This window comes from Schistocerca piceifrons, chromosome 11 (genome assembly GCF_021461385.2).
Source record: "Schistocerca piceifrons isolate TAMUIC-IGC-003096 chromosome 11, iqSchPice1.1, whole genome shotgun sequence".
Taxonomy (NCBI): Eukaryota; Metazoa; Arthropoda; class Insecta; order Orthoptera; family Acrididae; genus Schistocerca; species Schistocerca piceifrons.
The window spans coordinates 159,747,352-159,773,043 of NC_060148.1; the positions used below are offsets into that span (position 1 = coordinate 159,747,352).

General features: G+C 54.9%; 1 protein-coding gene across 2 annotated transcripts in view; it reads right to left on the reverse strand.

Moving 5' to 3' along the window:
• Nucleotides 1-25,692, reverse strand: part of LOC124720148 (zinc finger protein 729-like) — a 99,412-nt gene that overhangs the window by 65,963 nt on the left and 7,757 nt on the right. Inside the window, exon 2 of one of the 2 annotated variants that reach the window (XM_047245454.1) lies at nt 4,120-4,212. In XM_047245454.1, the coding sequence (XP_047101410.1) occupies nt 4,120-4,212 (93 nt within the window). Of the gene's footprint in view, nt 1-4,119; nt 4,213-25,692 lie in introns of those variants that run through there. The other variant, XM_047245455.1, reaches the window with a different exon arrangement.

The window sequence follows — 25,692 nt, forward strand, 5'->3', positions numbered from 1 at the left end:
ACTGAGATAACATCAGGCCATCAGATGAATGGTCAAATCAATTACAAGAATCATCTAGTGGCAGAAGCAGGAACTCTTCTTGAAATGATCTAATAATCTAATTAATAAAATATTGTGCTGAATTTACAGCATAACTGAAGTATGTAGTAGAAGTGGAGAAAACCTACTGGCAATACATTACAACCTTGATCTCCCTTTACTTGGGAAACTACAGTGTTACTGTGTTAAAAGAATTACACTTACAAGAACTGAATCTTAGCTTAACAATAAAAAACTGTGTCATAGTACTAAATGATACCTTGGGAGGAAACCTGAATACAAAATGGAGAAACAATACATACAATTCCCACAGGGCTCAAAATTTGATTTATTCTGACCTACATAAAAGTTGAGCTAAAACCATTGCAGATGCCTTCAAAATCTGCAATGCTTGCTGATGACAAGAACACTGATAACTGGCAAACACATTCTTACTACAAACAGCCAGGAGAATAATGGAAGATGCTTGTAACTGGTTCACAGGCAACAGAACAAAAATTCAACATTTATACTTACAAAAACACACATAATGCAATTCCAAACAAATCCAAATGACTTACAGATACAAGGAGATATCAATGACAGACACTAGATGAGGATCCATGAGTTAAGTTCTTGGGCATTCGGATTGATAATGAATTAAGGAGGCACCAGCATGAGAATGAGTTACCCAAAAAGCACATGCCTTTCTGCCTTGCAATTAATCAATGTTCCTCCAGAGTGTCAACTTGCAGAAATGCTTCTTAGCATCCTTTCACTCAGTAGTATCATATAGGATAATCTTATAGGGTATGGCAGCTATGAACAAATTAGTATTTACAAGCTTGTAGTAGGAATGTGATGTGATGTTGACAACTGAAAACCTTGCATAAACCTCTTCATTGACCTAGAGAATCTTTCATCTATCAGTAATGTCTATTTCTTCAAGTAGCAGGCCACTTCTGATTGCTTTACATGTTATAAAATGAGTCTTCAAGGGATGACTAACTGGTAGCTGCAACATTAATAAGGGTAATGTGCTGTGCAATATGAGACAGGAAGTTTTTTGGTAGTGATCATGATTTGTAATTCAAATTATGTAATGTGATGAACAGTTTAGTGGGATTAGCACTGAACTGAATCTGAAGAGAAGGGATTTCTGGAACAAATTTAAGAAAGTTGACAATATTAGAAAACACATAGATGGACTAACAGAAGAGATGGAAAATTATCAGACATACAATTTTTCATATGGATGGTGTATCACTGGATTGGAACCTGCACAGAACAGCACTTCTTAACAGCAAGCACCCTGAGTGATTGATGAGCTAACACGGCTGCAGACCTGACCTTGAAATTTGCTACAGCTCACAGTATGGTATCTTTTTTATTGATGGGAGTTTGTGAAAGGCTCCACCTATGTGCCTCCTCTTCCAACAACTTTCGATGAACTATGATGCTACATGCGAACAGCAGTGAGTTTCCTAAATTGACATGCTTGCAAATGCATGGATCAAGTCTATCGCCTGGATGCTTATATGTGTTGAAAGGAATTTTGATATTTGTGATCAGTAAATAACGAATATGATCCTAAACACAGCTGTGAAAAGCACCTTAATGTTGTATGTGCACACACATAAAATGTAAGGAACAGGAAAATCATATGGTTCCTTTGTAAATAAAGGCCATGCAGGCATGTATAGAAGTAAAAATGTGACCAAAATTCTGTACCTTTATTTGTGACAAAGTTATAGCCTTGTGAAATCTGATGATTTTAAACATCATGAAGAATTGCTTGTACACGTATAACTTCTTTCAGTAAAATTTGTCTTGATGGGTTGCATCGATTATTGGAATGTTTCATAATTTTTTTCATAAAATTAAATTTCTTTTCAACACTGTAACCTCTGCTCCAGCTAGAGTTGGGGTGTGAATGATATTCATTTGTTCATTCTTTGATTTACACACTGCATTCCATAAAAAAAAAATGTGGATGGATGTGGGATGAGCCAGGCTGCAAATCTGAAGGCAGAAGCTCCCACAGGAATTTACCATTGCGAAGAATACTTACAACCAGCTGTTTATGACGCACTAATCTACCGAAACTGTTAATTATGGGAATTGCTAATAGATTATTTTGTATATATGTATACATACTTTACTATTAAAAACATCACTGTCACTCCTATTAAATTAGTCAGCTACTTATTTTGCCTAGTATCTCCAAATACATCAATACTTTGCTATCCACCTAATGGCATGTGGCAAAGGGTACCCCATAACACTGCTGGTCATTTCCTTTCCCATTCCACTTGCAAAAATGAGAGAAGAAGACTGTATATGTGCCTCCATGACAGCCCTGATTTCTCAGTTTTTATCTTCATAGTCCTTATGTGCAATTTAAGAAACAACAAAATCGTTCAGCAGTCAGCTTCAAATGGCAGTTCTCTAAATTTCTCAATACTGTTCCTCAAAAGAACAACCCCTTTTTCTCTGGGAATTCTTGTTTGAGGTCCTGAAGCATCTCCGTAACACTTGTGTGTTGTTTGAACCTACCAGTAACACATGTAGCAGCCTGCCACTGAATTGCTCCTCCAACAAAGTGTTACTTTGCTACACTGCTAGCTTGCTCTAGCTTCTCATACAATAACCAAATATAATTCCCAATTCAACAATTAATACAGAATATTGCTGGCCATGTGCCAGTATCAAAATGGTCAGTCCTATTTTTCTGCATCATTATTAAGCACTAGCATTTTATGTTCTCCATACCACGAAGACTGCATGTCGTGCTAGCTGACAGAACTACGATGTTCACCTCACAGCTGCATGTGTTACTCAAGATCACTGTTATGGTCACACATCCTGCTCTTACATTTGCTGCTCAGGTGTCTACCACTATTTAATTTATGTTACATATTTTCAGAGTAACAAGTGGGGTACACGTCAGTGATTTCAGTGCCAACAACATGACATGGTTTTCCAGACCACACAACCAGCAACACACTGTTCTGCACACTTGCTATGGGAGCAGCACTCCCTGCAGTGGACACTATCCCTGAACCTCTGGCCCTAGTGCTGTGGGGACATCTTGTTTGACCTGTGATCTCTTGGGCTGCATACGAAGGCCAGTAAGTGGTCACCAACTACAATCCAGCCACTTTGACAACTACAGCTATGCCCTAGAACACACTACAGTTCGCTGTTTTGGTCAAACTCCTCATATGCACATCCATGACTACTATGCATGGCATTCTCATTTCTGCATAACCCTTTTTGTGAAACACTACTACTGTTTCACTTACTGTCTTGTCTGCTTGTGATGCAATGCATCCCTTTAATTTGTTTAAAATGGCATAGTATGAGTCTATGTGACGGTAAGTCTTGGCCTGTTAGCTGTGAATCAGCTACACTCTTTTACATACTCTGAGCTGTCCCTAGCATGATAGTTTGATTCCTTGACCTGTATGCTTGTATAATCACCACACATTTCAGTGCCTGAAGTATCCTTTATAACTGCAACAAGTTGTTTTATGAACAATGAGATGAAGAATGAGCCAGTGCCTAACGTTCTGCAATTGTGTGTTGAATGTTCCCCTCTCTTTGCCTTATTTCAGGTTGTGGCCAAAGTATAAGGGCTGATCCGCAATACACCAATTTTATCTCTCTTTTTCAAACCCCCAAAAATTTTTAGGACAAATTCAAGAATAACTATGATTCACACAAAAGATAAGAATAGCCAATCTCCTTTTGAATTGTATTTATCAGAAGTTATCGAAAGGAGGAATATTTCTCAAATGATCTACACTATTAGAACTTACACTTCATCCAAACGTGAATTCTGTTTATCCATCACACACAACCATTATACAATATACTTGATATGAACAAGGTCAGCCACCAGTCCCCTTCCACTTCTATTTAAAACAGCACGTACCAGGTGGCATGAAAGTCAGGTGCAGGAGTACAAGAATACTCTACAATTATGAACAGAAACAAGTTCCAGAAAACTGACAATCTGTAACAATTCCACTGCAATGCACCCTATATTCTACACTATTGCCTGACTACAAGCAATAAATCAGAGATGTAAATACTTACAATATTCTCTGTTACATTCATTTCCAAATTTAGTTCAGGGTCCTCCTTGATAAAATCAGTGGACCAAGATATTCCCATTGGATCTCTAACAGACTGAAAGAAGAAAACAACCTGAATTATAACTGCTGACTAACTTCTGTACGTATGACAAATTTTTGGTCATTAATCAAATGAATATGGCATTTGACACAGTATCAGCAAAATGAACCAAATTTAATGCTATTTATACAGCTTCTTGTTCTGTTAGCATGTATGTTCAGTGCCTGCTCTTTAGGAAACAAAATTTATGTCATGTGTACTGGACGAAAATCATACAGAATTACATACAGCGAAAGTAGGATTTCAGCAATGATGTAAATACTACAGTGAATAATGACTAGGAACTTTACAATATGCCCATCACATATCAAAGTTCCACATCATCTGCTACAGCAGTGTGAGAAAGAGACATAACATTAACATTTACTTCCAAAAGCAAGTCTTCTTCGCTCTGTTGACACCGAGTATGTACTGAAAGTATTCATTACATAGAATCATAATAAAAAATTAATGCAAGGTTAATGGTTTGTAAGGATCTGCTTGTTACAAGTGCTGTTAAAATACCATCGGTAATAACCTACAAATAGCACATCTAAATAGTGTCAACTGGAAGACCACAAAAAGTCTTGAAAATAACTGGTATCATAGGTTACAATTGTTCACCATCCATGAAAATTCAGCTTGAATTGCCCATTTTTGTATCATGACATTCTTACTACACTTTCGAAACAATACAGTGCTTACATGAAAACTTATATTATGCTCAGATCCAACAGCATTTTGTTTCAGTTTGGGATCTTGCTTTACCAAAACAGTAGCGCCATCAGTCTTTAATGGGTCTTCAAGAAACTGAAAAATGGAAATTTTAAGGGCTCAAGGCTTCTGTCTTATTCCTACATGGCTCTTTCATAGAGTGGTGGGGTGGAGTGGGTGCGGGGGTTGTAAAGAGGGGGTTGGGTGGAGGTGGAGAGGGAGAGGGAGAGGGGGTTGGGTGGAGGTGGAGAGGGAGGTGGAGAGGGAGAGGGAGAGGGGGTTGGGTGGAGGTGGAGAGGGAGGTGGAGAGGGAGAGGGAGAGGGAGGGGGGGTTGGGTGGAGAGGGAGAGGGAGAGGGGGTTGGGTGGAGAGGGAGAGGGAGAGGGAGAGGGGGTTGGGTGGAGAGGGAGAGGGAGAGGGAGAGGGGGTTGGGTGGAGAGGGAGAGGGAGAGGGAGAGGGGGCTGGGTGGAGAGGGAGAGGGAGAGGGAGAGGGGGTTGGGTGGAGAGGGAGAGGGAGAGGGGGTTGGGTGGAGAGGGAGAGGGAGAGGGGGTTGGGTGGAGAGGGAGAGGGAGAGGGGGGAGAGGGAGAGGGAGAGGGAGAGGGAGAGGGAGAGGGGGTTGGGTGGAGAGGGAGAGGGGGTTGGGTGGAGAGGGAGAGGGAGAGGGGGGCGGATCGAGAGGAGAGGGAGAGGGGGGCGGATCGAGAGGAGAGGGAGAGGGGGGCGGATCGAGAGGAGAGGGAGAGGGGGGCGGATCGAGAGGAGAGGGAGAGGGGGGCGGATCGAGAGGAGAGGGAGAGGGGGGCGGATCGAGAGGAGAGGGAGAGGGGGGCGGATCGAGAGGAGAGGGAGAGGGGGGCGGATCGAGAGGAGAGGGAGAGGGGGGCGGATCGAGAGGAGAGGGAGAGGGGGGCGGATCGAGAGGAGAGGGAGAGGGGGGCGGATCGAGAGGAGAGGGAGAGGGGGGCGGATCGAGAGGAGAGGGAGAGGGGGGCGGATCGAGAGGAGAGGGAGAGGGGGGCGGATCGAGAGGAGAGGGAGAGGGGGGCGGATCGAGAGGAGAGGGAGAGGGGGGCGGATCGAGAGGAGAGGGAGAGGGGGGCGGATCGAGAGGAGAGGGAGAGGGGGGCGGATCGAGAGGAGAGGGAGAGGGGGGCGCATCGAGAGGAGAGGGAGAGGGGGGCGCATCGAGAGGAGAGGGAGAGGGGGGCGGATCGAGAGGAGAGGGAGAGGGGGGCGGATCGAGAGGAGAGGGAGAGGGGGGCGGATCGAGAGGAGAGGGAGAGGGGGGCGGATCGAGAGGAGAGGGAGAGGGGGGCGGATCGAGAGGAGAGGGAGAGGGGGGCGGATCGAGAGGAGAGGGAGAGGGGGGCGGATCGAGAGGAGAGGGAGAGGGGGGCGGATCGAGAGGAGAGGGAGAGGGGGGCGGATCGAGAGGAGAGGGAGAGGGGGGCGGATCGAGAGGAGAGGGAGAGAGGGGCGGATCGAGAGGAGAGGGAGAGAGGGGCGGATCGAGAGGAGAGGGAGAGAGGGGCGGATCGAGAGGAGAGGGAGAGAGGGGCGGATCGAGAGGAGAGGGAGAGAGGGGCGGATCGAGAGGAGAGGGAGAGAGGGGCGGATCGAGAGGAGAGGGAGAGAGGGGCGGATCGAGAGGAGAGGGAGAGGGGGGCGGATCGAGAGGAGAGGGAGAGGGGGGCGGATCGAGAGGAGAGGGAGAGAGGGGCGGATCGAGAGGAGAGGGAGAGAGGGGCGGATCGAGAGGAGAGGGAGAGAGGGGCGGATCGAGAGGAGAGGGAGAGAGGGGCGGATCGAGAGGGAGAGAGGGCGGATCGAGAGGGAGAGAGGGCGGATCGAGAGGGAGAGAGGGCGGATCGAGAGGGAGAGAGGGCGGATCGAGAGGGAGAGAGGGCGGATGGAGACGGAGAGAGGGCGGATGGAGACGGAGAGAGGGCGGATGGAGACGGAGAGAGGGCGGATGGAGACGGAGAGAGGGCGGATGGAGACGGAGAGAGGGCGGATGGAGAGGGAGAGAGGGCGGATGGAGAGGGAGAGAGGGCGGATGGAGAGGGAGAGAGGGCGGATGGAGAGGGAGAGAGGGCGGATGGAGAGGGAGAGAGGGCGGATGGAGAGGGAGAGAGGGCGGATGGAGAGGGAGAGAGGGCGGATGGAGAGGGAGAGAGGGCGGATGGAGAGGGAGAGAGGGCGGATGGAGAGGGAGAGAGGGCGGATGGAGAGGGAGAGAGGGCGGATGGAGAGGGAGAGAGGGCGGATGGAGAGGGAGAGAGGGCGGATGGAGAGGGAGAGAGGGCGGATGGAGAGGGAGAGAGGGCGGATGGAGAGGGAGAGAGGGCGGATGGAGAGGGAGAGAGGGCGGATGGAGAGGGAGAGAGGGCGGATGGAGAGGGAGAGAGGGCGGATGGAGAGGGAGAGAGGGCGGATGGAGAGGGAGAGAGGGCGGATGGAGAGGGAGAGAGGGCGGATGGAGAGGGAGAGAGGGCGGATGGAGAGGGAGAGAGGGCGGATGGAGAGGGAGAGAGGGCGGATGGAGAGGGAGAGAGGGCGGATGGAGAGGGAGAGAGGGCGGATGGAGAGGGAGAGAGGGCGGATGGAGAGGGAGAGAGGGCGGATGGAGAGGGAGAGAGGGCGGATGGAGAGGGAGAGAGGGCGGATGGAGAGGGAGAGAGGGCAGATGGAGAGGGAGAGAGGGCGGATGGAGAGGGAGAGAGGGTGGATGGAGAGGGAGAGAGGGTGGATGGAGAGGGAGAGGGTGGATGGTTTCTGGGATGAAACGGACCAGACTGCCACGGTCATCGGTCTCTTTTTCCAGATACTAAAAACACCAACAGAGAATAAAAACGATTAACAGAATAGATCACAGACGACACAGAACAAGAGAAACTTAGACAAAGACCAGACAAAACGGACTAAAATCACATAGAGTGTGACGGTGGTTGGCCGACCATAGAAATAAAAAAGGAAAAGCCAACCACTCAGATACACATTAAAAATCAGTTTAAAATCGTAGGCCAAAAGCCAGAATCAACACAAAACAATAAAATAAAATGGAAACACTCAGATTAAATGATAAAAAACCCCTGGCTGAATAAAACGGAAAACTAAGTCAGCCGTTGCAGAGTCATCTGTTATAAGAGCAGGGAGCGTGTCAGGTAATGCGAACGACTGCCTGAGCACAGCTAAAAGTGGACAGTCCTATAAAATGTGGACCACTGTCAAAACAGAGCCACAGCGACATAAGGTGGGTCCTCACGTCGCAATAAGTGGCCGTGCATCATCCATGTGTGCCCAATGCGCAGCCGGCAGAGGACAAGAGACTCCTTGCGAGAGACCCGCAAGGAGGAGCTCCACACACCGGTAGCCTCCTTGATGGGCCGAAGTTTATTTCGTGAAGGCAGGACGCGCCATTCGGTGTCCCAGACGTCCAGAAATTTTGATGCGTAGGAACACTCGCAAATCTGTCTCCAGGAGGCCAATGTCCAGAGATGGTGTACTGGTGGCCTCTTTCGCCTGGCAGTCAACATTTTCATTTCCGGGTATCCCAACATGGCCTGGGGTCCAAACAAAGACCACAGAGTGGCCGCAATGCGCAAGAGTATGCAGGGACTCCTGGATAGCCATCACCAGATGAGAATGAGGAAAACACTGGTCAAGAGCTCGTAAACCGCTTAGGGAATCGCTACAGATCACGTAGGACTCACCTGAGCAGGAGCGGATATATTCTAGGGTACGAAAGATGGCGACCAGCTCAGCAGTGTAAACGCTGCAGCCAGCCGGCAATGAACATTGTTCAGAATGGTCCCCTAGAGTAAACGCATAACCGACACGACCAGCAACGATCGAGCCGTCAGTGTACGCAATTCCAGAGTCCAGATACATTGCAAGGAGGGAAAGAAAGCGGCGGCGGAAGGCCTCCGGAGGGACTGAGTCCTTCGGGCCCTGTGCCAATTCCAGCTGAAGGCGAGGGCGAGGCACACACCATGGGGGTGTACACAGATGTGCCCGGAAAGGAGGCCGAAGAGGTAAAGCCCCAAGCCCGGAGAGTAGCTCTCGGACGTGGACCGCGATCGCACAACCTGACCAGGGCCAACGTTGTGGCAGATGGATGACCAATTGCGGGAAAAGGAGATGATAGTTTGGATGCCCGGGCAAGCTTAAAACATGGGCAGCATAAGCGGCCAGCAAACGTTGGCGCCATAACCGCAGGGGAGGGACACCTGCCTCCACTAGTATGCTGTCCACTGGGCTGGTCCAGAAAGCACCAGTGGCAAGGAGTATTACGATGTGTAGGAGTGGATCCAGGAACCGCAGCGCAGATGGGAATGCTGAGCCATAAGCCAGGCTCCCATAATCCAGACGATACTGGATTAACGCCTGGTAGAGCCGTAACAGGGTAGACCGGTCGGCGCCCCAGCGGGCGTGGCTCAAGCATCTCAGAGCATTTAGATGCTGCCAACACGCCTGTTTAAGCTGCCGAATATGAGGCAGCCAAGTCAGCCGGGCATCAAAAACTACACCCAAAAACCTGTGGGTCTCCACAACAGCAAGGAGTTCTTCGGCAAGATAAAGCCACGGCTCAGGATGGACCGTTCGGCGCCAGCAGAAATGCATAACGCAGGTCTTGGCAGCCGAAAACTGAAAACCATGCGCTACAGCCCAAGACTGCGCCTTACGGATAGCGCCCTGTAGCTGACGTTCAGCAGCTGCAATGCCAATAGAGCTGTAGTAAAGGCAGAAGTCGTCAGCATACAGGGAAGCAGGGACAGACATCCCCACCACCGCAGCGAGCCCGTTAATGTCTATTAAAAACAGGCAGACACTTAAAACAGATCCCTGGGGCACACCGTTCTCCTGGACTCGGGAGGAACTATGGGAGGCCGCGACTTGCACGCGGAAGGTACGATACGACAGAAAATTGCGGATAAAGATCGGCAGAGGGCCCTGAAGACCCCATCCATGAAGCATAGAAAGGATGTGATGACGCCATGTCATATCGTACACCTTCCGCATGTCGAAAAAGACAGCGACCAGGTGCTGACGGCGGGAAAAGGCAGTACAGATGGCCGACTCCAGGCTCACCAGATTGTCGGCGGCGGAGCGGCCTTTACGGAACCCACCCTGAGACGGAGCCAGAAGGCCCCGAGACTCCAGTACCCAATTCAACCGCCGGCTCACCATCCGTTCAAGCAACTTGCAAAGAACGTTGGTGAGGCTAATGGGACGGTACCTGTCCGCCTCCAGAGGGTTCTTTCCAGGTTTCAAAACGGGGATAACAATACTTTCCCGCCATTGCGACGGAAACTCCCCCTTGACCCAAATACGGTTGTAAAGGTCGCGGAGGCGTCGCTGGCAGTCCACTGAAAGGTGTTTCAGCATCTGACGGTGGATGCCATCTGGCCCAGGAGCAGTATCAGGACAAGCGGCGAGGGCACTGCGAAATTCCCACTCGCTGAATGGAACATTGTACGATTCAGGATGGTGGGTGCGAAAAGAAAGGCTCCGACGTTCCACCTGCTCTTTAATGGTGCGGAAGGCCAGTGGGTAATTGGAAGAAGCGGAACTAAGAGCAAAATGCTCTGCCAAGCTGTTGGCAATTTCATCGGAGTCTGTACAAACTGCTCCATTCAGTGAGAGCACAGGGACGCTGACAGGGGTCCGATAGCCATAGAGGCGTCAGATCTTGGCCCAGACCTGCGATGGAGAGACATGGAGGCCAATGGTGGACACATACCGCTCCCAGCACTCCTGCTTGCTTTGGCGGATAAGGCGGCAGGCCCGCGCACGCAGCCGTTTGAAGGTGATGAAGTGTTCAATGCAGGGATGTCGCTTGTGACGCTGGAGTGCCCGCCGGCGATCTTTAATCGCTTCAGCGATCTCAGGTGACCACCAAGGCACAGTCCACAGCCGAGGGGACCCAGAAGAACGGGGAATGGCAGATTCGGCAGCAGTAACGATGCCGGTGGTGACCGATTGAACCACCGCATCAATATCATCAGTAGAGAGAGGCTCAATAGCGGCAGAGGAGGAGAACAATTCCCAGTCAGCCTTATTCATAGCCCATCTGCTAGGGCGTCCAGAAGAGTGTCGCCGTGGCAGTGACAGAAAGATCGGAAACTGGTCACTACCACACAGGTTGTCATGCACTCTCCATTGGACAGACGGTGAGAAGCGAGGGCTGCAGATGGAAAGGTCGATGGCAGAGTATGTGCCATGCGCAACTCTGAAGTGTGTGCAGGAACCATCATTTAAAAGGGGAAGATCGGGCTGTGCCAATAAGTGCTCAATGGTGGCGCCCCGACCGGTCGCCACTGACCCACCCCACAGAGGGTTATGGGCGTCGAAGTCGCCCAGTAACAAGAAAGGAGGCGGCAATTGGGCTATCAGCGCAGCCAGGACATGCTGCGCATCACCACCATCTGGTGGAAGGTAAGGACTGCAGACGGTAACAGCCTGTGGCATCCACACCCGAACAGCAACAGCCTCTAAAGCTGTTTGTAGAGGTACAGACTCGCTGTGAAAAGAGTTAAGGACATATATGCAGGCGCCACCAGACACCCTTTCGTAGGCTGCCCGGTTCTTATAATAACCCCCATAGCCACGGAGGGCGGGGGTTTGCATTGCTGGAAACCAAGTTTCCTGAAGAGCAATGCAGAAGAAAGGGTGAAGGCTGATAAGTTGTCTGAGCTCAGCTAGATGGTGGATGATATTGTCCATTGATGGGAAAGGCGTAAAGGTGCTGGGGAGGCAGATTACGCCTCCTGGGCCCTGCTGCTACTGAGTCTCTACCTGTACAACAGCCATCCATTGCGTCTGAGGTATTGGCGAGATCCAGGTCCTCAGCGGACGCCAGAATCTCCACCTCATCTTCGGATGCAGAGTTAGAACGTTGCGGTGGGACAGGTGCCACCGTAATGTCAGGATACTTGGGAGCTTTTTTCTTGGACTGCTTTGCGTGCTGTGCCTTCGGTGGTTCTGGCTGGGAGGGCCTCACTGGGTCAGTCTCAGGGACTGAAGACGACCGTGACGCCCTACGACCAGCGACTGGTGGGTGTTTGAGATACTTGCGGGTGTCCGCTTTGGCACTGGGCAAAGCCTGGGATGGGAGGGTCCCAAGGGACCCCTTCCAGGCGAGAGGAGCCGAAGAAGGCTCATGCTTCTCTGGCTGGGAAGGGGGAACAGATGTCCCCGATGGTTGGGGAAGTGTTGCTCCTGAAGTAGATGGAGCAGGAACAACAGGGAGTGAAGTGCCCCCAACAACAAAGGGGGCCGGGAATTCTGACAGAGCTGAGATCGAACTGTAGGTGACGACATGGTAGAGGTTCAAACCAGTGTTGCAGCAGCATCATAGGTGGATGTCATGGGCACAGGATGTAGCCGCTCATATTTCCGCCTTGCCTCGGTGTAGGTCATGCGGTCCAGGGTCTTATATTCCATTATACTCCTTTCCTCCTGGAAGATCCGACAGTCTGGAGAGCAGGGGGAATGGTGTTCTCCACAGTTAACACGGAGCACATGGAGTATTGGGATGAGAAGGACGTCCACAATCTCGACATGTGATGCCGAAGTACAGTGAGATGACATGTGCCCGAACTTCCAGCATTTAAAACACAGCATCGGAGGGAGGGATATGTGGCTTCACATCACAACGGTAGACCATCACCTTGACCTTTTCGGGTAAAACATCACCTTCGAAGGCCAAGATGAAGGCACCGGTGGCTACCTGATTATCCCTTGGACCCCGATGGACGCGCCGGACGAAGTGAACACCTCGTCGTTAGGTTGGTACGTAGTTCGTCAGACTGCAGAAGAAGATCCCTGTGGAATATAATACCCTGGACCATGTTGAGACTCTTATGCAGCGTAATGCTAACAAACATCCCCCAACTTGTCACAATTGAGCAACCTCCATGACTAGGCAGAGGATGCTGTTTTGATGAGTACTGAACCAGAGCGCATTTTGGACAAGCCCTCCACCTCCCTGAACTTGTCCTCTAAATGCTCCACAAAAAACTGGGGCTTGGTCAACAAACGATTCCCCATCAACTCGCGTACACACGAGGTACTGGGGTGAATATTCTCCACTGCCTTCTTTAGCCATACGTTCCTCCCATGGAGAGACCAGGGAGGGAAATGATCTTGGTTCGTATTTCTTGCCGTTGAGGTTAGACCTTGATCGCTTAGAGACTGCTGGTGGAGGCGAGACATGATGTACCACGCTTCATTGCGGGTCATCCACCCCGATGCCACCCACTTCAACCAGGGGCTCTCCACACGGGCGCCACCCAGGCACAGCAAACACCACCTGGCAGGATGGCCTTTGCCGGGAGTCCCGATGCCCCAGAGGAATAGGCATCTACTCCTCGGCATACGTGGGGAGGTAGCAGCAGTGCGATCCCTGTGTAGTCAGGGGGCTACCACCAAGAGGGTACATGACGACACCACCACAACGGACTGGCTACCATGCTGGATGTCCGGTGTCTAATATCCATATGTGTCAGGAGGGCAAAGATGGAAGTTCATAATGGAGGGCTTGTATGCTGCCCGGAACACACAGCAGCTGACGAGGCTGGAAGCTCAGTGTAAGGCCAACTCCACGACAATATCGGTTGTGCCAGATCCTAGAGCAAGATGGATATATAATACACCACATAAGGCGTCCTTGCCCAAATGGTACGCACTAACAGAAAATTTTGAAGGGTAGTGGTCAAACCCCCTAGGGGACAACCACATTAAGGCCAGAACATTTGAGACTCCTTTTAGTCGACTCTTATGACAGGCAGGGATACCGCGGGCCCATTCTTACCCCCAAACCCGCAGTGGGGGAGGGGGGGGCGTGGACGGGGAGCGCGAGGGGGGTGGACGGAGAGAGCGAGGGGGGTGGACGGAGAGAGCGAGGGGGGTGGACGGAGAGAGCGAGGGGGGTGGACGGAGAGAGCGAGGGGGGTGGACGGAGAGAGCGAGGGGGGTGGACGGAGAGAGCGAGGGGGGTGGACGGAGAGAGCGAGGGGGGTGGACGGAGAGAGCGAGGGGGGTGGACGGAGAGAGCGAGGGGGGTGGACGGAGAGAGCGAGGGGGGTGGACGGAGAGAGCGAGGGGGGTGGACGGAGAGAGCGAGGGGGGTGGACGGAGAGAGCGAGGGGGGTGGACGGAGAGAGCGAGGGGGGTGGACGGAGAGAGCGAGGGGGGTGGACGGAGAGAGCGAGGGGGGTGGACGGAGAGAGCGAGGGGGGTGGACGGAGAGAGCGAGGGGGGTGGACGGAGAGAGCGAGGGGGGTGGACGGAGAGAGCGAGGGGGGTGGACGGAGAGAGCGAGGGGGGTGGACGGAGAGAGCGAGGGGGGTGGACGGAGAGAGCGAGGGGGGTGGACGGAGAGAGCGAGGGGGGGTGGACGGAGAGAGCGAGGGGGGGTGGACGGAGAGAGCGAGGGGGGGTGGACGGAGAGAGCGAGGGGGGGTGGACGGAGAGAGCGAGGGGGGGTGGACGGAGAGAGCGAGGGGGGGTGGACGGAGAGAGCGAGGGGGGGTGGACGGAGAGAGCGAGGGGGGGTGGACGGAGAGAGCGAGGGGGGGTGGACGGAGAGAGCGAGGGGGGGTGGACGGAGAGAGCGAGGGGGGGTGGACGGAGAGAGCGAGGGGGGGTGGACGGAGAGAGCGAGGGGGGGTGGACGGGGAGAGCGAGGGGGGGTGGACGGGGAGAGCGAGGGGGGGTGGACGGGGAGAGCGAGGGGGGGTGGACGGGGAGAGCGAGGGGGGGTGGACGGGGAGAGCGAGGGGGGGTGGACGGGGAGAGCGAGGGGGGGTGGACGGGGAGAGCGAGGGGGGGTGGACGGGGAGAGCGAGGGGGGGTGGACGGGGAGAGCGAGGGGGGGTGGACGGGGAGAGCGAGGGGGGGTGGACGGGGAGAGCGAGGGGGGGTGGACGGGGAGAGCGAGGGGGGGTGGACGGGGAGAGCGAGGGGGGGTGGACGGGGAGAGCGAGGGGGGGTGGACGGGGAGAGCGAGGGGGGGTGGACGGGGAGAGCGAGGGGGGGTGGACGGGGAGAGCGAGGGGGGGTGGACGGGGAGAGCGAGGGGGGGTGGACGGGGAGAGCGAGGGGGGGTGGACGGGGAGAGCGAGGGGGGGTGGACGGGGAGAGCGAGGGGGGGTGGACGGGGAGAGCGAGGGGGGGTGGACGGGGAGAGCGAGGGGGGGTGGACGGGGAGAGCGAGGGGGGGTGGACGGGGAGAGCGAGGGGCGGTGGACGGGGAGAGCGAGGGGCGGTGGACGGGGAGAGCGAGGGGCGGTGGACGGGGAGAGCGAGGGGCGGTGGACGGGGAGAGCGAGGGGCGGTGGGACGGGGGGGAGAGCGAGGGGCGGTGGACGGGGAGAGCGAGGGGCGGTGGACGGGGAGAGCGAGGGGCGGTGGACGGGGAGAGCGAGGGGCGGTGGACGGGGAGAGCGAGGGGCGGTGGACGGGGAGAGCGAGGGGCGGTGGACGGGGAGAGCGAGGGGGGGTGGACGGGGAGAGCGAGGGGGGTGGACGGGGAGAGCGAGGGGGGTGGACGGGGAGAGCGAGGGGGGTGGACGGGGAGAGCGAGGGGGGTGGACGGGGAGAGCGAGGGGGGTGGACGGGGAGAGCGAGGGGGGTGGACGGGGAGAGCGAGGGGGGTGGACGGGGAGAGCGAGGGGGGTGGACGGGGAGAGCGAGGGGGGTGGACGGGGAGAGCGAGGGGGGTGGACGGGGAGAGCGAGGGGGGTGGACGGGGAGAGCGAGGGGGGTGGACGGGGAGAGCGAGGGGGGTGGACGGGGAGAGCGAGGGGGGTGGACGGGGAGAGCGAGGGGGGTGGACGGGGAGAGCGAGGGGGGTGGACGGGGAGAGCGAGGGGGGTGGACGGGGAGAGCGAGGGGGGTGGACGGGGAGAGCGAGGGGGGTGGACGGGGAGAGCGAGGGGGGTGGACGGGGAGAGCGAGGGGGGTGGACGGGGAGAGCGAGGGGGGTGGACGGGGAGAGCGAGGGGGGTGGACGGGGAGAGCGAGGGGGGTGGACGGGGAGAGCGAGGGGGGTGGACGGGGAGAGCGAGGGGGGTGGACGGGGAGAGCGAGGGGGGTGGACGGGGAGAGCGAGGGGGGTGGACGGGGAGAGCGAGGGGGGTGGACGGGGAGAGCGAGGGGGGTGGACGGGGAGAGCGAGGGGGGTGGACGGGGAGAGCGAGGGGGGTGGACGGGGAGAGCGAGGGGGGGTGGACGGGGAGAGCGAGGGGGGGTGGACGGGGAGAGCGAGGGGGGGTGGACGGAGAGCGAGGGGGGGTGGACGGAGAGCGAGGGGGGGTGGACGGAGAGCGAGGGGGGGTGGACGGAGAGCGAGGGGGGGTGGACGGAGAGCGAGGGGGGGTGGACGGAGAGCGAGGGGGGGTGGACGGAGAGCGAGGGGGGGTGGACGGAGAGCGAGGGGGGGTGGACGGAGAGCGAGGGGGGGTGGACGGAGAGCGAGGGGGGGTGGACGGAGAGCGAGGGGGGGTGGACGGAGAGCGAGGGGGGGTGGACGGAGAGCGAGGGGGGGTGGACGGAGAGCGAGGGGGGGTGGACGGAGAGCGAGGGGGGGTGGACGGAGAGCGAGGGGGGGTGGACGGAGAGCGAGGGGGGGTGGACGGAGAGCGAGGGGGGGTGGACGGAGAGCGAGGGGGGGTGGACGGAGAGCGAGGGGGGGTGGACGGAGAGCGAGGGGGGGTGGACGGAGAGCGAGGGGGGGTGGACGGAGAGCGAGGGGGGGTGGACGGAGAGCGAGGGGGGGTGGACGGAGAGCGAGGGGGGGTGGACGGAGAGCGAGGGGGGGTGGACGGAGAGCGAGGGGGGGTGGACGGAGAGCGAGGGGGGGTGGACGGAGAGCGAGGGGGGGTGGACGGAGAGCGAGGGGGGGTGGACGGAGAGCGAGGGGGGGTGGACGGAGAGCGAGGGGGGGTGGACGGAGAGCGAGGGGGGGTGGACGGAGAGCGAGGGGGGGTGGACGGAGAGCGAGGGGGGGTGGACGGAGAGCGAGGGGGGGTGGACGGAGAGCGAGGGGGGGTGGACGGAGAGCGAGGGGGGGTGGACGGAGAGCGAGGGGGGGCGGACGGAGAGCGAGGGGGGGCGGACGGAGAGCGAGGGGGGGCGGACGGAGAGCGAGGGGGGGCGGACGGAGAGCGAGGGGGGGCGGACGGAGAGCGAGGGGGGGCGGACGGAGAGCGAGGGGGGGCGGACGGAGAGCGAGGGGGGGCGGACGGAGAGCGAGGGGGGCGGACGGAGAGCGAGGGGGGCGGACGGAGAGCGAGGGGGGCGGACGGAGAGCGAGGGGGGCGGACGGAGAGCGAGGGGGGCGGACGGAGAGCGAGGGGGGCGGACGGAGAGCGAGGGGGGCGGACGGAGAGCGAGGGGGGCGGACGGAGAGCGAGGGGGGCGGACGGAGAGCGAGGGGGGCGGACGGAGAGCGAGGGGGGCGGACGGAGAGCGAGGGGGGCGGACGGAGAGCGAGGGGGGCGGACGGAGAGCGAGGGGGGCGGACGGAGAGCGAGGGGGGCGGACGGAGAGCGAGGGGGGCGGACGGAGAGCGAGGGGGGCGGACGGAGAGCGAGGGGGGCGGACGGAGAGCGAGGGGGGCGGACGGAGAGCGAGGGGGGCGGACGGAGAGCGAGGGGGGCGGACGGAGAGCGAGGGGGGCGGACGGAGAGCGAGGGGGGCGGACGGAGAGCGAGGGGGGCGGACGGAGAGCGAGGGGGGCGGACGGAGAGCGAGGGGGGCGGACGGAGAGCGAGGGGGGCGGACGGAGAGCGAGGGGGGCGGACGGAGAGCGAGGGGGGCGGACGGAGAGCGAGGGGGGCGGACGGAGAGCGAGGGGGGCGGACGGAGAGCGAGGGGGGCGGACGGAGAGCGAGGGGGGCGGACGGAGAGCGAGGGGGGCGGACGGAGAGCGAGGGGGGCGGACGGAGAGCGAGGGGGGCGGACGGAGAGCGAGGGGGGCGGACGGAGAGCGAGGGGGGCGGACGGAGAGCGAGGGGGGCGGACGGAGAGCGAGGGGGGCGGACGGAGAGCGAGGGGGGCGGACGGAGAGCGAGGGGGGCGGACGGAGAGCGAAGGGGGCGGACGGAGAGCGAGGGGGGCGGACGGAGAGCGAGGGGGGCGGACGGAGAGCGAGGGGGGCGGACGGAGAGCGAGGGGGGCGGACGGAGAGCGAGGGGGGCGGACGGAGAGCGAGGGGGGCGGACGGAGAGCGAGGGGGGCGGACGGAGAGCGAGGGGGGCGGACGGAGAGCGAGGGGGGCGGACGGAGAGCGAGGGGGGCGGACGGAGAGCGAGGGGGGCGGACGGAGAGCGAGGGGGGCGGACGGAGAGCGAGGGGGGCGGACGGAGAGCGAGGGGGGCGGACGGAGAGCGAGGGGGGCGGACGGAGAGCGAGGGGGGCGGACGGAGAGCGAGGGGGGCGGACGGAGAGCGAGGGGGGCGGACGGAGAGCGAGGGGGGCGGACGGAGAGCGAGGGGGGCGGACGGAGAGCGAGGGGGGCGGACGGAGAGCGAGGGGGGCGGACGGAGAGCGAGGGGGGCGGACGGTGAGCGAGGGGGGCGGACGGTGAGCGAGGGGGGCGGACGGTGAGCGAGGGGGGCGGACGGAGAGCGAGGGGGGCGGATGGAGAGCGAGGGGGGCGGATGGAGAGCGAGGGGGGCGGATGGAGAGCGAGGGGGGCGGATGGAGAGCGAGGGGGGCGGATGGAGAGCGAGGGGGGCGGATGGAGAGCGAGGGGGGCGGATGGAGAGCGAGGGGGGCGGATGGAGAGCGAGGGGGGCGGATGGAGAGCGAGGGGGGCGGATGGAGAGCGAGGGGGGCGGATGGAGAGCGAGGGGGGCGGATGGAGAGCGAGGGGGGCGGATGGAGAGCGAGGGGGGCGGATGGAGAGCGAGGGGGGCGAATGGAGAGCGAGGGGGGCGAATGGAGAGCGAGGAGGGCGAATGGAGAGCGAGGAGGGCGAATGGAGAGCGAGGAGGGCGGATGGAGAGCGAGGAGGGCGGATGGAGAGCGAGGAGGGCGGATGGAGAGCGAGAGGAGGGGCGGATGGAGAGCGAGAGGAGGGGCGGATGGAGAGCGAGAGGAGGGGCGGATGGAGAGCGAGAGGAGGGGCGGATGGAGAGCGAGAGGAGGGGCGGATGGAGAGCGAGAGGAGGGGTGGATGGAGAGCGAGAGGAGGGGTAGATGGAGAGCGAGAGGAGGGGTGGATGGAGAGCGAGAGGAGGGGTGGATGGAGAGCGAGAGGAGGGGTGGATGGAGAGCGAGAGGAGGGGTGGATGGAGAGCGAGAGGAGGGGTGGATGGAGAGCGAGAGGAGGGGTGGATGGAGAGCGAGAGGAGGGGTGGATGGAGAGCGAGAGGAGGGGTGGATGGAGAGCGAGAGGAGGGGTGGATGGAGAGCGAGAGGAGGGGTGGATGGAGAGCGAGAGGAGGGGTGGATGGAGAGCGAGAGGAGGGGTGGATGGAGAGCGAGAGGAGGGGTGGATGGAGAGCGAGAGGAGGGGTGGATGGAGAGCGAGAGGAGGGGTGGATGGAGAGCGAGAGGAGGGGTGGATGGAGAGCGAGAGGAGGGGTGGATGGAGAGCGAGAGGAGGGGTGGATGGAGAGCGAGAGGAGGGGTGGATGGAGAGCGAGAGGAGGGGTGGATGGAGAGCGAGAGGAGGGGTGGATGGAGAGCGAGAGGAGGGGTGGATGGAGAGCGAGAGGGGGGTGGATGGAGAATCCCCCATGGAAGAACCCCAAAAGTGCCCCACTTGTGACAGGATACTTTCCAGGACTGGATCAGACTCTGAATGTGGCTCTCCAGCAGGGATACGACTTCCTCAAATCCTGCCCTGAAATGAGATCAATCCTTCATGAAATCCTCCCCACTCCACCAAGAGTGTCTTTCTGCCGTCCACCTAACCTTCGTAACCTCTTAGTTCATCCCTACGAAATCCCCAAACCACCTTCCCTACCCTCTGGCTCCTACCCTTGTAACCTCCCCCGGTGTAAAACCTGTCTCATGCACCCTCCCACCACCACCTACTCCAGTCCTGTAACCCGGAAGGTGTACACGATCAAAGGCAGAGCCACGTGTGGAAGCACCCACGTGATTTACCAACTGACCTGCCTACACTGTGATGCATTCTATGTGGGAATGACCAGCAACAAACTGTCCATTCGCACGAATGGACACAGGCAGACAGTGTTTGTTGGTAATGAGGATCACCCTGTGGCTAAACATGCCTTGGTGCACAGCCAGCACATCTTGGCACAGTGTTACACCGTCCGGGTTATCTGGATACTTCCCACCACCAACACCAACCTATCCGAACTCCGGAGATGGGAACTTGCTCTTCAATATATCCTCTCTTCTCGTTACCCACCAGGCCTCAATCTCCGCTAATTTCAAGTTGCCGCCACTCATACCTCACCTGTCATTCAACAACTTCTTTGCCTCTACACTTCCACCGACTGACATCTCTGCCCAAACTCTTTGTCTTTAAATATGTCTGCTTGTGTCTGTATGTGTGGATGGATATGTGTGTGCGTGCGCGCGCAAGTGTATACCTGTCCTTTTTTCCCCCTAAGGTAAGTCTTTCCGCTCCCGGGATTGGAATGACTCCTTACCCTCTCCCTTAACACCCACATCCTTTCATCTTTCCCTCTCCTTCCCTCTTTCCTGATGAGGCATCCGTTGGTTGCGAAAGCTAGAATTTTGTGTGTATGTTTGTGTTCCTATCGACCTGCCAGCGCTTTCGTTCGGTAAGTCACATCATCTTCGTTTTTATATATATTTTTTCCCATGTGGAATGTTTCCCTTTAATATATATATATATATATATATATATATATATATATATATATATATATATATATATATAGCTCAGTTGTTTGAGAAAATTTGCTGCCAGAATGTCAAATGTACTTTTGGCCACTTGTAGGTCACATTGGTTATGTTCCCCTTCCCTACCACCCCGCCTCCACCAACCTAAGTATCCAACAGGTGCTTATGGCAGTGACAGCTACAGCACGGTTAAGATGAATGACAAAATTAGTAAATGAGGGTAAAGCTCTCACATTCCCACAAACAAGGAAAAGCTAAATACTGATAGAGAAAAGCTTACAATATTGGTTTCCACACAGACACAGTAAAAGGAAATTATTAACACAAATATATTTATGCATCTGCTAATATTGCTACTGCAGAAGTGCTGTATTTGTTCTGCACACATTGTACCACTCAATTAGCTTTTTTCTTTTTTTATATAGCAAATGCCATGAGAATCTTTCAGATAAGTGGCCCAAAAAAATAAAGCTTTTATGCCACAACTTTTGTAAGGGATAAATTTGTGATAAAGGATATGGTGGATGCATAGAAAGTCCACCCATCAGGTAGGAGATCTCAGAAAAATCATGGAAGAAAACAAATATGGATGTAACAAGAGGGCAGTTGCTGTAAACTTAACTTTGGTGCCGTGCATAGATGTTCACTTACAGCTATAATTGTACCAAGAGTGTGGCTGCATCATTATACCATTTGACTACGAAAAGTGGTGGAGAGTAAACCAGCTGTGAAATTGTACTGTACTCCACATAAAACAAGTGTTCACCGCTTTTTACATCAAAGGCCATTTGCTGTGCCTGTTCATCATCGCAGAAAATTTCTCTCTAGTTTTGGATTCCTAGGACAACCACCATAGGTGCCCAGATGGCATACGTGAGTTGTTCGCTGTGAGTCCTGGAGATTGCTAGTGGTGCAAGCAAAACGATTATATTTATTTTTATTTGTACAGATTTAGGTCAAATTCACAATTACACTAAACTGTAAAATAATTAAATTTATAGCTTACATGGCATCCATAATTCACCACTTCACTACCGTAATAGTGATACTGGAGAGACGCAGAAAGTTATGATATCTTACATGTTATCTATTTTGTACAATAATGATGTGGCATTGCTTTTCAGAATGAAGGAACTTTCATTTAAGGAAAACTAGTGGAATTCTTGGCTTCATCTGGCTATTTGTTTACTCCAGTTCTAACCTCCTTGACCTCAATTACCTTTCACTCCATTCTCTGTCCATGTCCCCTTCCCTCCCCTCCCCAAGGGCCTTCTAGGGTGATGCATTGATGCAAAAGGTCAAGGTGATGGTAAACTGATGCGATGCGAAATCATAGGTATCCCCCTACCGCCCCCCCCCCTTATGTAGTGCTTAAAGTGTCTGGAATTTAAGTATGTCTCTGCATTGCAGCTCTAACCTTATCTGTAGAGATTGTGGATAAGTATCACTTGCAAATGTCCTGTGTGCCCCTCTCCGCATCTGTGTCCACTGTGGAAAGCACCACACTCCCTGCTCACCAGATTACACTCTTTTCTACAGAGTGAATAAGATACGAGAATACAAGACTCAAGACAAACCTACTGACAAAGAGGCCAAAAGGAAGTGCAAGCTGTTGTCCCCAGCATGTACACAATGTCATATGCTACAGCTACAAAGACATTTCCCCTTTGCCGATGGTACTCCTGCCTATTACTCTTTCTGTATTGGGCCCTCAGGGCCACTTATCCATCCCTGCCCCCCCTGATGGTTTGGGGCCTCCCCTCCTGCTGCCTTTTCCATACATGTTTTGGGATTGATAGCTTCCCATCCACCAGGGACATTTGTCCCCACCTCGAAGCCTGAGACAAATACGCTTCTTCTGGTTGCTCTTGGCAGGAAGGGGTCCTTGGGGACACTTCCTTCCATGGGTTGCACTTATCTAAAACTGGACACCAGCAAGTGGCTGAAGAAGCCACTGGCTGTTGGTTGCACTGCTTCATGATCATTATCTTCACCTGAAACTGAGTCAGAGAAGCCCTTGGCATCATCAAAATCCTCTAAGGAGAGGAAAGACAAGAAAAGTGCTTGAAGGAGGAGGACCTTCCAGTAACCCCACACTGGCAGATCTCACCTGTTCAACTCCTGTGGCCAATACAGTGAATCCAGCAACCCCTGATGACCCAGTTCTCACCACACAATGGAACTTGGAATGGAGTTTGCACATATGTTCTGGATACACTCTCTAGCAAACGTCAGCCCCTTGGTACACCTTTGGAGGCTGTGCGTGCTTAGGTAAGTGCATTTCAGCATATTACTGTCTGCAGTGTTTACCTCCCTCTTGATGACAAAGCATCTTATGACATATCATTTGCATTGGTTTCTCAGGTCCCCTCCTCCCCCTCCCCAATCTTTCCTAATCTTGGACAAGTGCAGTACACATAACCCTTTGTGGGTTTTAACCATGATCACTGGTCATCATAAGGCCTCGAAAACTTATTGGCACAACTTTAACTTTGCGTCTTGAATACTGATACCGCCGTCTTGAATACTGATACCGCCACACTCTTCAGCATGTTACACAGAATTTTATTGGCCATTAACCTTTTCATCTGCAGCCCTTGGCTTCTCACATCCATCCAATGGGGAGTTCATGATGACCTGTGTGGTTGTGACCATTCCAAAATCTCCCTGTCCCTACCTCAGCATCACTACCCTGGATGCATGCCCAGATGGGCTCTCACCATTGCTGATGGCAGTGCTTTTGGCTTTGCTGTTGGCCTTTTCTCCCCACTGCATAGAGGCATCAACAATGCAGTCCAGAATACAATTACAGTGATTCATTTAGCAGCTGATTTAACAATTGCCTGTTTGTGTTCATCTCTGACCGAAGAGTACCTTGGTGGTCATCAGAGATTGCAGAGGCCATTAGCGATAGTAGGCAGGCGCTCCAGCACCATAAGTGGCACCGACCAATGAAGCATCTTATTTACTTTAAGTGGCTTCATGCCCGTGTCTGCCACCTGATGAAATGATGTAAACAAGAACGCTGGGAGCAGCATGTTTCAACCATCGGACCACATATCTCTAATATGAAACTTCCTGGCAGATTAAAACTTTGTGTGGGACCGAGACTTGAACTCGGGACCTTTGCCTTTTGTGGGCAAGTGCTCTGCCATCTGAGCATACCCAAGCATGGCTCACACCCTGTCCTCACAGCTTTACTTCCACCAGTACCTCATCTCCTGTTGTCTTCATATCAGTGCATGCTCCGCTGCAGAGTGAAAATCTCATTCTGGTCACATACCTCTCCTTCGCAGGTTTGACCTAAGATGAGATGTGCCTAATATACCATACACTAGTAGGTGTATCTGCTACTGCCTTGAAATTGCACTGTCTTCACTGACCCAGACACTATTGCTGAACAATTTGCTCTGCATATGCCAAAGTCTCAGCATCTGTGAATTGTCAACCTGTCTCATATTCCCAAGCAATGGGTGGAGCAAATGCAATTATCTTTTACTACATGCCACCTAGAGCTGTATAAAGCCCTATTCATTGAGTGGGAATTCATCAGTGTCCTAGCCCTCTGCCCTGATACAGTCCCAGAGCTAGGTCACATCCACAACCAAATGATGAAGCACCTTTCAGTGGATTGTCAGCATCATATCCTTGCCATCTGCAACTGTGCCTGGGGCGAGAGCCAGTTCCCATTGCAACAATTAGAAAGCACCATTATCACAGTGCTGAAACTGGGTAAGTGCCTTTACATATGAGCAGTTTTCGCCCAGTTAGTGTCACCTATGTTCTCCATAAATTACTTGAATGATCAGTTAGCTGGCAGCTGTGTGGCTCCTTGAGTCTCGTAATCTTCTAACTGCATCCCAGTGTGATTTTTGCCGAGGCTGTTCCACTACTGATGATCTGGTTTGCCTGCAGTCTGCCAGCCAATCAGCTTTTGCTCAGTGTCAATGCATTATTGCCTCCTTCTTCAACCTGCAAAAGCTGTATGCCTCCAGGAACTGACACCATATCCTTGCTATCTTACACAAGTGGAATCTGTGGGATCCATTCCCAATTTTTATCTAGAATTTCCTGTCACAGTGTGTGTTCTGGGTTCTAGTTGGTGCCTCGCTCAACACTCCCCACATCCAACAGAATGGAGTCCTGCAGGGCTCTGTACTGAGGGTCCTTGTCTTTCTGCAAGCCATCAATGGTCACCTCCAGCTGTGAGGTCATCAGTATCACCATCCTTGCATGCTGACTATTTTTGCCTCTTACTATAGCCCCTCTAGTGTGGGTGTCACTGAATGTAGACAGCAAGGTGCCATATGAAAGACACTGTCATGGGCACTCACCCATGGATTTTGGTTTTTGCTGCCAAGACCCATGTCATGGTTTTCTGTCAACATCGTATGGTTCATCCACAACCAGAACTTTTTCTTCCTGACAAACTACTCAAGTGGCAGAAACTTACTGCTTTTTAGGACTGGTCTTTGGTTCTTTGTTAACATGAATTCCCAGTATTTTGCATTGTAAGTGAAAGTGCTTGCTGCACCTCAGTACACTGTCACGTAACACCAGCAGGGGTGTGTGGTGCACTACCCTTCTGCAGCTTTACAAAGCCATGATACAATCCTATCTTGGTTATGGGAGTCTGGCATATGATTCAGCATCATCCTCAGCATTGTGCATACAGGATCTGATGCACAATTGTGGGATTTGATTTGCAACAGGAGCCTTTTGAACTAGTCCTGTGGACAGATTACTCATGGAGGCTTGGGTCCACTCACTGTGTATCAGGTGCCAACAACTATTTCTCAGTTATGCTACCTATGTTTGCAACTCTCCTAAGCATCCAAACTATCATCCTCTCTCCAAACATGGAAACCCTTGCTCTTCAATATGTCCTCTCGCCTCGTTACCCACCAGGCCTCAATCTCCGCTAAT